We start from the raw sequence: 12,653 nt of genomic DNA, 5'->3' as shown, positions 1-12,653 counted from the left end.
AAACACTTAGAAGTTAAAAATCACACAGGTACTACTAACCACATGACATGTTCTTGGTAATTACTAATAGTATTCATTCATTTTTAAAAAAATATGTTTACAATCTATTATATACAAAGCACTGTGCTGGCAGTGAGGAGACAGCGATGAACATGACAAACAGACCCCCTTGCCTCATGAAGCTACGATTATATAGAGCATGTTATAGTCTAACATCATAGCCAACAAGTGCTTACAAAGGTCACCTTCATCATTACTAAATTATCCACTTGTCGTGAAAGCAAACAAATCTTTTGAAAAGGTCATCATGCAAAAACAATTCTGGATAACACAGTATACAGTATACATTTCTCCCTCCTACTTACTTATATGGGAAAAAAATTTTCCCGGTTTTAAAACTACAAAACTACTAACTTCTCAATCTAAAATTAGTTCAAAGAAAATTTAGCATTTTCATACTAGTAAGACATTCAACTTTGCAAGTGAAATTATTGGCTCAAATTTTTGGCTCCTCTCTCACTCTGTTTCTCTCTTTCTCAAAAAAATAAACATTGAAAAACAAAAAGAAAACAAAAAGACACTGTGTAGTACATACTATGTGTCAACAGCGGTTAACAATTCTTAACTTATGATTTAGAGGGCATAATTCCTAAATATCCATGGTATTTAGCCAGGTTCTTCTAAGTAAGGAATAGACTTTTTAGTAGTGAGGTTATCAATAAGGGTATGCTCTGATCTAGTCATAAAACTTTTATTAAAATGTATACTAAGGATATATTATCTCAAATCATTTTAAGTAATCTTAGTCCATGATTATAGCTTTAACAAAACATAAATCTTCAGTTATTTTTAAACACAATTTTAAGAAAAAAAAAAATCTTGGCAAGTCTAAATTTACATCATTTACTTTAATGAAATGATATTTATGGGAGTTTCTCCCTAAATTTCTTTACCTAACGGTGAGGTTAAAAAGACACAAATTCATGCTTTTCTCCTATAGATATACCACAAACATTGCCCTCAGAAAGTAATTATTGTGAAAAGAACACAATCTCCCATGGCTAAAATCTCCCTAAATCTGTAACAGGAAAATCTTTTCAGAGATGTAAATCAAGATTTAACTCCATTAACTTGAGGATGTGTATTTCAAACAGGATCTATTCGAATCAGTGCAATTTCTGAAATGCAGTAATATTCAGACTATGCTTCTATGTATATAGGAAATCAGTGAGGATCTCTTCACAAAAGCAAATTCAGGCTTAATTTTCTTAGTAAGTTATTCACCTGATTACTTACGTCTCTTGCTAAAAAATGAGTATGAACTCAATTTTTTAAGTAAATTGTCTAAATTTATTTTGTTGTGACTAGGGGTTAATCCTAGTTGCTAAACCCTTTGGTCTAAAAGAACACATATAAATAAAATGTATATTCAGATTTTTATATAAAAATATAAAAATAAAATATAAATTTTTTCAATGGATTTATTTCTCATTACAATTTGAATTATTCCCCTCTAAAATAGTGGGTTTAGATTTTGCACCCTTCCCCCAACATTTTTTGATTGTCACTACTGAGGGGTGAAGGGGAATTTTGGATGCTACTGGCATCTAGTGGGTAGAGGCTGGGGATCCTGATAAGTGCCCTACCAATGCACAGGACAGGACTGCACAGTAAGGAATTGTCCCGGCCAAAAGGTCAACAGTGCCAAGATTGAGAAATCATGCTCTAAATCCATCCTTAATGCTTCTAATGAAACAATCCTGTCACAGTTTCTACTCATTCCTCAAAAACAAACAGATCCACTGTGGCAATGAAGCTGGCTAAGAAAAACGGAAAGAAAGAAATTGTCCGTTGTGATCTTGGGCAATTTACTTTACCTATCTAAGCCTTGGGATTATCAGCTGTAAAAGGGGCAAATAAATAGCCCATATTTTGTAAAACTTGTGTAGGGATTAAACAAGGTAATAAACATAAAGCATTAACAGACCCTAGCACAAATGATACTTATAGTTAATAATTTTCACTTCTGACCTTTACATATGCTCTTTACTCCCTTAGAATGGGAGCAAATTCCCATTTACCTCAAATTCCAGAACAATTTAAAAGACAGATGTTGGCATTCAGGTAATATCTAAACTGTTAAGTTTGTGTCTAAAAACATGAACCTTAAAATCTGTAAGAACTGAAAATATTCATAATGCAAAGTATAGGTTAAAGAGGCATCCCAATGATGTAACAACATATATAAAATTCATTCATACTATAGTAAAGTCAATGGTAAAAAAACAAAACAAAACTGCTAAACATACTTGAAAACAAAATGAACATAAATCATTTCAGGTATCTCCTGAAATAAAATATGGCTGTTAAAGTCCATTTTTCAAATCATTTATTACTGATTAAAAAATATTCCAGATGGAGTACTTCAAGTAGAATTTGTGTGAGGAACTGAGAAAACTAAAACAATGTAAACTTTAGAGAACGGAAGCCCCAACACAAGCACCAATCAAAAACAGTGCAAACCTATGCAAAACTCTCACACCTCAATTGTGAATTCTGAGTTGGTTTTAAAATACTTGCAGGTAAAGCAAAAACAAAAATGGGAAATTAATTCCAGGTATTTCATAAGAACTGAATGACCAATAAATAAACTATTCAGCCTGTTTTTAGTTAAGCAAACTATCAGATTAGTGCCAAACATCTTGTCCAAATACCGAACTGTCTAAGATCTTACATGACACAATTTTCTTTTCATTCAGACAAGTAAATGTCATTCAGCAACTCAAAGTATTAACATAATAATAGCTTAATTTCCCTTTTGGGGTACAAGAAAGGGGACGGGGGGCATAAGTAAAAAAAAAAGGGGGAGGGTGGGGGCAAATCCCTACCTGAACCAACTGGAGACGAGCCAACACTAAGACTTTGTAAACTTCCATTCCTGAGCAAGGTAGGAGATTTCTGAAGACTAGAGCTGGTTACACTTCCTGCAGCTGATGCTACCGATGATGTTGGTGAAGCAGAAGAAACTGAGAGATGAGAAACATTCTCTTGATTTTTGTTTCCTTTAGGTCTACCAGGCCCATGCTTACTTTGTTTACTTCCTTTTCTTTTCTTTTCCTTTACAGTTTCTTCTTCTATGCCAGAAGTTTGAGCCCGTTTATATCCTGCTGTAGGAAGGCTGGAATTACCCAAATCTCCAGGTGAATTTTCAAAGCTTTTAGGCTGTGAAATAACAGCTGAGGTCGAAGGGAGACCCATTATGGAACTAAAACTATTTACCCCCCCTTCCTGGCTTCCAGACTCTCCTTTATGTACATCTTTGGTTGATGATGACTGTTGGGAGTGAGTATAACTGTCATTACGCAGATCTGAGTCTGTAAAGCTCAAGAAATCCTGGGGAGACTGTACTGAACTTCCCGAAGATGATTTTACACTGCCTGGAGTTCCTGAAAAACTGCCTGTAGTAAAATAAAAAAGGGGGGGGGGGATAGGAAAAGAAAAAAATTGGATGCAAAAGTTCCCATGAGCAATAGAAATGATACAATCATCAAAAAGAGATGGAGAAGAAAAAACTAACTATAAAACTTAGGATAACACTATGTAACAAAGTAGAGTTTAAAAAAGGTGATTATGAAATCAAGTTTATCTATAAAACTTTCTTTAAAAAATATGTCATTTCATAGTTATTAAACTGAGTATTAACTCTTAAATTGTAAGCTATTACTTCTACAGTGACCAAGACAAAAGATGTGCTTTATTCGACCTACCTTTTGCTATGGCAACATTCCTCAGTGTTTCCCCAAATACCTGTGTATGCTGGAGGAAGGACTGAAGAACAGCAATTCTCAAAGAGAGTTTGACAAGACTACTACCGTTAATCTGAATAACTGGGAGAACTTCCTCTTTTTCAATTACTGAAGATTTAAATGTTCCCAACACACACCCAGAACCAAAAGACGTTGTTAGATTTTAAGTTCCGAGTTTTAACTTCAAGACAGTGTTAGTGAGTATTGCCATTCAGTTACTCTACCCCACCAAAACATGGATTTGATAAAATAATAATGATCACATGGAACCCTAATCTATGTACCTTACATTCTCCCAGTCCACTTCCTCTGCAGCTGCATAAAGAAATCAGCCACTAACACTGTGCGATTGCTTTTATGAAAGTAAAATCATAAGAGAGGCACCCTAAGGAATCCCTTTCACAACTGCTTTTTCTCTCCTCACTCTTTAAAGAACATTAGTAGCCCACTATGCCACTGTAAGATAAAGGTTCTTAGTTACTTGGCAGAAAAACAATATGGCTGGGATGAAACAATAGTTTGGTCCACCATCCCAATTCACCAAACTGTCTCTAGGCTCACCAGACTCAGTTGTGACCACACATCTAATATGTTCCATAAAACTTACACTGTATCATATTTTAATTAATGTCTTAAAAACAAAAGCTCAAAATAAAGTGTTGCATCAGAATGGAAGGGAAATTTCAAGCTAAGGGTTAAATTTTATTGCAGAGCACATTAAAATATAATCACACATAAATCCACCTAAATATTTACAACAGTATTTTCCCCCACACACAAGAAAGAATTTCTTTTTAACTAAAGTTTCAAGGTTTTGAATTTTAAATCTTAAGCTCTTCTGAAATGGCTTATAAAGGAAGAACATTAATAGGTCTAAAATTTAACTCTTTGAAGAGAATATCCATTTTATTCACTTACAAAATTATTTGTACCTATGTGAGCATTTTCAAGTTATAGCTGTATAGAAAAACATACATATTAAGAAGCCATTTACATTACATCAATCATTTAAGGATAACTAATTTGCCACTTAATTAGCAACTATAAAGAAATTCTTTATTATCCATTCTGATCTGTCACCATCTGTCTTTTTTCCACACATTTTTGTTTTTACAGCTGGTGTTAAAAGCTCACTACAGTGTAGCAAATACTTTCAAACATTTAGTATATGCAATACTTTAACATGTATTTTCTAAAATTCACATATTGCCCACAATGAAAAAAATAAAACCAAGCATCTTAAATACCCTATCTTTAAATTTCAACTTTTAAAACTTTTATTGAATATTACCTCAGATATGAAAACATAACATCATTCTACCATGTCTCAACAGAGGCAGGAAAAGACTCTTCAACATTATAAACTTCAAGAAAATGAGGTGTTTCTTTTCTAAATGGATTAGTACTTCAAAGATTAAAAACTAAAAAATGCAATTTTTAACAGTGGAAAATAAGGTCTTAATTATAGAAAAGAGATAACTGAATTCGTTAATATCACATTCAAAATGTAAATAGTTACATTAAAAATAATTAAGGTTTTACTACTTATTTCCCACAGTGGAATAAAAATAACAACAAATATAAAGTAAATGTATTAAACTAAAACAGCAGGTTTGGCATTTTATTTCTTTTTCTACTTGTCTGATTTTTTTGTAATATAAGGCAAAAATTAAAAAAAAAAAAAATCTAGGACTTGAAAATCCTGAAGCCCAAAATAATTTACTTTAAAATATATAAACTTTTTAATGAAAGATCAGCACTTAGCCGTCTCTCTACATATTCAAATTTTTATTAACAGCAAAAGCTGAAAGTAAAGAAAAAGACAACTTGTCCCCTCTCGTTTATTCCTAGGGGGCAAAAAACTGGGGGAAGGAGGTATATATATTGGACACTTCACTAATACATTTATCTCCAACAGTTTTTAACATTTATATTTCTCAAAATATTTATGTTCAAGTTAAAAATTAACACAAAATAGGGGCGCCTGGGTCACTCAGTCACTTAGGCATCCAACTTCATCTCAGGTCATGATCTCATCGCTCATGGGTTCGAGCCCCGCGCTGGGCTCTGTGCTGACAGCGCAGAGCCTGGAGCCTGCTTCGGATTCTGTGTCTCCCTCTCTCTCTGCCCCTCCCCTGCTTGCGCGCGTGCGCGCCTTCTCTCTCTCTCTCAAAAATAAACAAACATTAAAAAAAAATTCTTAAAGATTAACACAAGATAAAAACCTAGAACATAGGGTTAATGGATTGTAAAGTTTAGCTGCGTTATTCTGTTCTCCATAAAATAGGGTTATCGTATAGAATACAGCATGCCCAGTTAATTTTGAATTTTAGTTAAGGAACAGATTATTTTTTCAGTATAAATATTTTCCATGCATTTCTTTGAGACATACTGAAAAATAATGTTGTTAAACTAAAATTCAAAATTAAATGGGCATCTTGTTATAGTAGCCTTACTAAAAGAATATGTAAACTTAGCAAAATTCTACTTTAAACTTCAAACTTTGTAATAAATGCATTAATAATCAACAGCTATTATTTTCTGAGAACTATTTAGATTCCCTACAAATTACGCAGTATTTGTTTACTTACTAAAAATATATGCTTTAACTATTCTAGTGTTTAATTAGGAAAGATAAATGATAACAATTTATTAAAAACAAAGACTGTTCTATAGAGCAGAAAGGAAAACTCCAGCTTTTATTCTTTTTTTCTCCCCAAACTTAAACTTTATTCCACATCTATTTAAACATTAAAATTTACAATTCAGCTTTGGAAGCACATGTCATAACATAAAAGGTCCCAGAAACATTTTAACAAGGAAGACTAGTCTTAAGTAATCTCACTACAGCAACTATTCGTAAAATAATCTCCAATTATCCATTAGTTATAAAGAAAAAATAAATTATTTTACAAAACTTAACTGCTACTGATCATCGCAAGAACAATTATGTTAACTAAAACATCATAATTAATACCTTGCTGGAAAGGACTAGCTGCTGACACAGTCGTTCCTGGATTTCGGCCACCAGGCTTTCTTCCCCTTTGACCTGAGCTGTGAGCTGAAGATTTCTTCCCTTTTCCCTCTGACCCTCTAGCCTCTGAAACATCTTTTCCACTAGTTGTGTGCGCAGAGACTTCCTGGAAGTTTGCATTTGTAAATCGAGCTGCAGTATCTTCCAAACGCTTCAATGATCCAGATATAGAGTTGCTGCTAGTGCTTGTATAAGTCTAACATTTTGATTGAGAAAGGAAGTTGAAAGAAAAAAAGAGCGGATTAGATTTTAGCTATAGGTGGGCGGAGGGGGAGGCATATTAATAATAATAAATAATTGTTCAGCTTCTAAGATAAACATATTAAAGTTTCAGTTATAAAGTAAGTGAGACCACCTAAGAAAATCACATGAAAATAATTATTTTAGTCTATTGCAAATATTTATACATTGCAACAATAAGTTAAAGTACATATTAGTTATAGTTCTTCAGCAACACAGTTTTAGTATTGAAGGTACTTGCTTCTCAAGCAACACAATTTTCAATAAGAAAAAACTACTTCCTAGTCATGAAATTACCATCAGCTTTAACGTTCAGCACAAAGGCAACAATGAGCGAGAAATAAAGTGCTACAAATTCATTAGAGGAGTAGATCCATGAGATTATAAGGCTTCAGCACAGGTCAGAGCAAGAATCTTTAATTCAGGTGAAGGCTACCTTCCAAAACAGAAAGATTAAAGCCTTTAAAACAAACCATTTCTTCCAAGTATTAAGATGAAGGAACTGTTATACTTTGCAGTTAAGATTTTTAAAAATTAAAAGTATTGGGGCGCCTGGGTAGCTTAGTCAGTGAAGCGTCCAACTCTTAATTTTAGCTCAGGTCATGATCTCAAGGTCGTAGGAATGTGCCTGGCATGGGGTTCTGCACTGAGCATGGAGCCTACTTGGGATTCTTTCTCTCCATCTCTCTGTCCCTCCTCCCCACCTCCCCGAAAATAAACATTAAAAAAAAAATTGAAAGAAAGTATTATATACCCTAAAACGGATCTGTAATCACCCCCATGATCTAGATATGTTTAGGAAAAATACAAAATAAAGACCTGTCTAAACAATTAGTTTCCAATCATTTCCAATTAGTTTAACAATCATTTTTAAGACAAGGTATATGCAAATAATAGTAAATTAAATGACTATGAAAGGTGAGAATGTGTTCTAACAGACGTATATTAATCAACATGCTTCAAACTAAAAGGTCTGGGGTGCCTGGGTGGCTAAGTCCGTTGAGCATCCAACTCTTGATTTCAGGCCAAGTCATGAGCTCACAGTTCACAGGATCAAGCCCCACGTCAGGCTCTACACTGACAGCATAGAGCCTACTTGGGATTCTCACCCCACACCTGCTCCTCCCCTGCTCATGCTCTAACAAAATAAATAAATAAACACTAAAAAAGAAAAAAAGAAGTATAAGGTTTGTAAGTCCAATGGGTCAGGATTTTTGTTGTCCCTGTTTACGTTCACTAAATGCCTGAAAGACAAACAGCCCTAAATTTCTGCTGAATAAATAAATGAATAAATATTTTTCTGAATCATCTATCTAAAATCTCTGATGTAGGGGCGCCTGGGTCAGTTAAGCATCTGACTTTGGCTCAGGTCATGATCTCACAGTTCGTGTTAGAGCCCCCGCATCGGGCTCTGTGCTGACAGCCCAGAGCGTGGATCCTGCTTCAGATTCCGTGTCTCTCTCTCTCTGCCCCTCCTCTGCATACTCGCTCGCTTGCGCGCTCTCTCTCTCTCTCTCAAAAATAAACAAACATGAAATAAATTAAAAAAAATGAAATCTCTGCTGTAATACAAACCACTCAATACAAACCATCAGATAAATGTGAAAAACAAGAAAGAGATGCTAAAATCAGGTGTCAAAATAGTCGGCATCTGTAGCAAAATCAACGTTCAAAATGCAGAAAGAAAGAAGACTTCAAATGCTCCGCAAATCAAACATTCTTCACTACTACTTGTCTGCTACTTGGTCTTGATACTGTCCTCACTCCACATCATCACACTGTCAAACAGATTTTCATCAAGTACAAGAGACGTTATCTCATAAAAACAAACCAATCACTATTCTAATAACAGAGACTCCACAAATGAGAAAGAAAGGTCCCAGAGTAAGTTTTAGGAGAAAGCCAATCATGTTTAGGCTGATTAAACTTCATGGATTGCTTTATGTCCAACTTCGGCTCAGGTCAAGACCTCACGGTCCGTGCATCTGAGCCCCGCGTCAGGCTCTGTGCTGGCAGCGAGGAGCCTGCTTGGGATGCTTTCTCTCTCCACCCTTCTCCTGCTTGCACACTCTCAAAATAAATAAATAAACTTTAAAAGGTGGGGGGGAGGGCTAGGTGGCTCAGTTGGTCAAGCATGTGACTGCAGCTCAGATCACAATCTCATGGTCAATGAGTTCAAACCCCGCATCTGGCTCTGTGCTGCCAGTGCGGAGCCTGTTTGGGATTCTCTCTCTACCCATCCCCCCGACCCGCCCCTCTCCTGCTTGCATACTCTCTCTCAAAATAAATAAATAAACTTACAAAAACAAACTTCATGGATTACTTTAGAAACATGAATGTTTCCATGCTGGGCAGGGTCACTTTGGGAACCACCTACTTTACTTTTCAAATACTTTTTTCTAATAACGAGTTGAGGTTCTCCATCCCATTCACATACAAGCCTAATGAAGTTTAAAAGTCATCTAAAGAAAACGCAGTGATGTTCTTCATTCATGTCCTTTGACCATGTACCAAATAAGCAAAGAAGAAAAAACTGGGTGGAGAACCAAACACAAAAATATACTATTTCCACATACCAACCTAAACTAGCGTTGGTCAATTTTCCCACTCATTTAATAGAATATCCTTGCTTACCCTTGAAGTATACATATGTCCATAAACCCAATGAAAATATGCCACATGGAAGAAAAGGTATTACAAAGAAAGCAATGAATACAAATTAAGCAAATTTCACTGACAAAAGTCATACTAAACAAAATCGTAACATTTCTTTTTAAACGTTTTTTTTATTATTGAGAGACAGACAGAGACAGAGCATGAGCATGAGCATGAGCATGAGCATAGGAGGGGCAAAGAGAGGGAGAGACACAGAATCTGAAGCAGGCTCCGGGCTCTGAGCAGCCAGCACAGAGCCCGACCCGGGGCTTGAACTCACAGAGCACGAGATCATGACCTGAGCCGAAGTCAGATGCCTAACTGACTGAAGGCGCTCCCATAACATTTTCTTTTTTAAAAAGTTATTTCTAAGTTTTAAAAATTATCAAAGGTTTAAGAAAATGTTTAGTTATTATATATTTTTGAGAGGGAGTGCATGTGAGCAGGGTAGGGACAGACAGAGTGAGACAGAGAATGCAAGTAGGCTCCATGCTGTCACAGTGCCAAGCCCAACGTGGGGCTCAAATCCAGGAACTGTGACATCATGACCTGAGCCAAAGCTGGATGCTCAACCAACTGAGCCACCCAGGTGCCCCCCGAAATACCAGATGTTTCAACAAGAAAAACATAAAACTTTAGCTAAAGATTCTAACAGCTCTTTTTAAAAATTACACACAACAAGAGGGAAAAATCTGTATGATTTTACTCAAAAAGAGATCTCCACCTTAACTCCACCTTTCTAAGTTAATTCAAGAGTATCTGTTCCAGGGGCACCTGGGTGGCTCAGCTGGTTAAGCATCCAACTTTAGCTCAGGTCATGATCTCACAGTTCGCGAGTTTGAGCCCCGTGTCAGGTTCTTAGAAGACACCTCAAGGCCTGGAGCCTGCTTTGGATTCTGTGTCTCCCTCTCTCTCTCTGCCCCTCTCCTGCTTGTGCTCTCTCTCAAAAACAAACATTTAAAAAAATTTTTTTAGGGGCGCCTGGGTGGCTCAGTCGGTTAAGCATCCGACTTCAGCTCAGGTCACGATCTCGCGGTCCGTGAGTTCGAGCCCCGCGTCGGGCTCTGGGCTGATGGCTCAGAGCCTGGAGCCTGCTTCCGATTCTGTGTCTCCCTCTCTCTCTGCCCCTCCCCTGTTCATGCTCTGTCTGTCTCTGTCCCAAAAATAAATAAACGTTAAAAAAAAAAAATTTTTTTTTTAAATTTTTTAATTAAAAAAAAAAGGCATATCTGTTCCATAATACACAGTTTAAATAATATGGAATGGTGGAATTCCATTACAAATACACAATCTAATCAAAATCAAGAAGTGGAAAAGAAGTAAGAGAGGGCCGTGGGGAGGAGCTGAGACACAAGGAGTAACCTAATGCCACAAATCTACTCTTTCCTTAGTTTCTCAACCTAAATAACTCTCGTTGCATGAGCATCTCACTGCTGAGAGCAATTCTAGTGCTTAAAAATACACATCTTCCATGTAAATTAACCCACAAAATACAAACTACTTCATTTGGAACTTGACTGAATAAAATACGGTCTTTTTTTCCCCCTTTTCCACTGGAGATAAAACTGCATATTTGGTCTTATTGAGAGTCTCTAAGGAAAGGCATACATACTTCGGTTTATGTTGTGATTTACAGGCAACTTAATGAATCTTTTAAATATTTAGAACATGTATGATTTTTTGTTTTATGGCTAGCTACAATTGTTAGTCCTCAGATAAGATGCAATTGGTATACCTACTAAACAGTATTCACTGGAGCCAAAAATACACCCAACTTCAAAAAATTTTAAATTAGACTCACAAGTCAACAATGATTCTATAACAGGCTAGCCAAAAAAACAGATATTTTCAAAACTTTAGTTGCCTGTAATCCATATTTGGGAGAAAGAGGCAGAGGGAAAAGAAACCACCAACAGTTGTATGTCTTCTACCAACATGATCCAATGTAATAATGCTGGCTAAAATATTTTTTTAATTATGTAGTATTCAAGTGTCTGATAAAAGCCACAAATTTTTCACACACACAAGTCTAAGAACAAAGCACAGGAACTATCAAAAATGAAGCACAGAAGGAATGAAGACTTTAAAAGGGGAGTTTTGGAGTACAGGGATGAATCAGTGAGCTGTGGGACAAGGTTAAGCAGCCTATGTCACTGGAGTACCCAAAGGAAAGTAGGAGGGAAAAAATGTGAAGAAGCAGGAAAAAAATTATAAAATTTGATGAAAACTATAAAATCTACTACTGATCAACTAACTCCAAGCGCAAGAAACATGAAGAAAAATCCACAAATCCACATCACAATCAAACTACTTATCATTAAAAACCAACAATAACGAGAAAATGGTAAGAACAGCCAGGGAGTTTTGAAAAAGAAAAAAAAAATGCTTTATCTGCTAAGAAACAAAGTTAAGAATGAAAACAGATTTCTCATGGAAATAATGCAGGTTAGAAAACAAGAGTAAATAAAAAATCTTTAAAGACCAAAGAAACAGGGGCACCTGCGTGGCTCAGTTGGTTAAGCATCTGCCTCTTGATGTTCAGCTCAGGTCATGATCTTACAGTTTGTGAGCTGCAGCCCAGCAGCAGGCTCTGCACTGACAGCAGGGAGCCTGCTTGGGATTCTCTCTCTCCCTGTCTCTCTGCTCTTCCCCCACTTGTGCATACTTTCTTTCTCCTTCTCAACATAAATGAACTTAAAAAAAACAAAAAAAACTTTTAACCTAGAATTCTATACCAAGCTAAAATATTTTTTCAAAAGCAAAGGCAAAATATATAGCTGACCCTTAAACAACACCAGTTTCAACTGTATGACTTCATTTATACAATTTTTTCAATAAATACAAAACACCACTGTGAATGTATTTGCTTTTCCATATCACTTTCTTAAAAACATTTTCTTTTCTCCACCTTATATTAT

General features: G+C 35.8%; 1 protein-coding gene across 13 annotated transcripts in view; it reads right to left on the bottom strand.

Moving 5' to 3' along the window:
- MLLT10 (MLLT10 histone lysine methyltransferase DOT1L cofactor) overlaps positions 1 to 12,653 on the bottom strand; it is a 234,980-nt gene that overhangs the window by 66,121 nt on the left and 156,206 nt on the right. For 11 of the 13 annotated variants that reach the window (XR_006204580.1, XM_042945064.1, XM_042945063.1 and 8 more), the window contains 2 exons: positions 6,784 to 7,036; positions 2,889 to 3,458 (listed from right to left, as the gene is read on the bottom strand). Coding sequence is in view for 12 of the 13 variants with exons in the window: in XM_042945064.1 (XP_042800998.1) it covers positions 2,889 to 3,458; positions 6,784 to 7,036 (823 nt within the window). In the remaining variant the exon portion in view is untranslated. The remainder of the gene's footprint in view (positions 1 to 2,888; positions 3,459 to 6,783; positions 7,037 to 12,653) is intronic. The other 2 variants (XM_042945072.1, XM_042945074.1) reach the window with 2 other exon arrangements.

This window comes from Panthera leo, chromosome B4 (assembly GCF_018350215.1).
Source record: "Panthera leo isolate Ple1 chromosome B4, P.leo_Ple1_pat1.1, whole genome shotgun sequence".
Lineage (NCBI taxonomy): Eukaryota > Metazoa > Chordata > Mammalia > Carnivora > Felidae > Panthera > Panthera leo.
The sequence above is the reverse complement of the archived record's forward strand: the minus strand, read 5'-3'. Positions and strand labels throughout refer to the sequence as shown.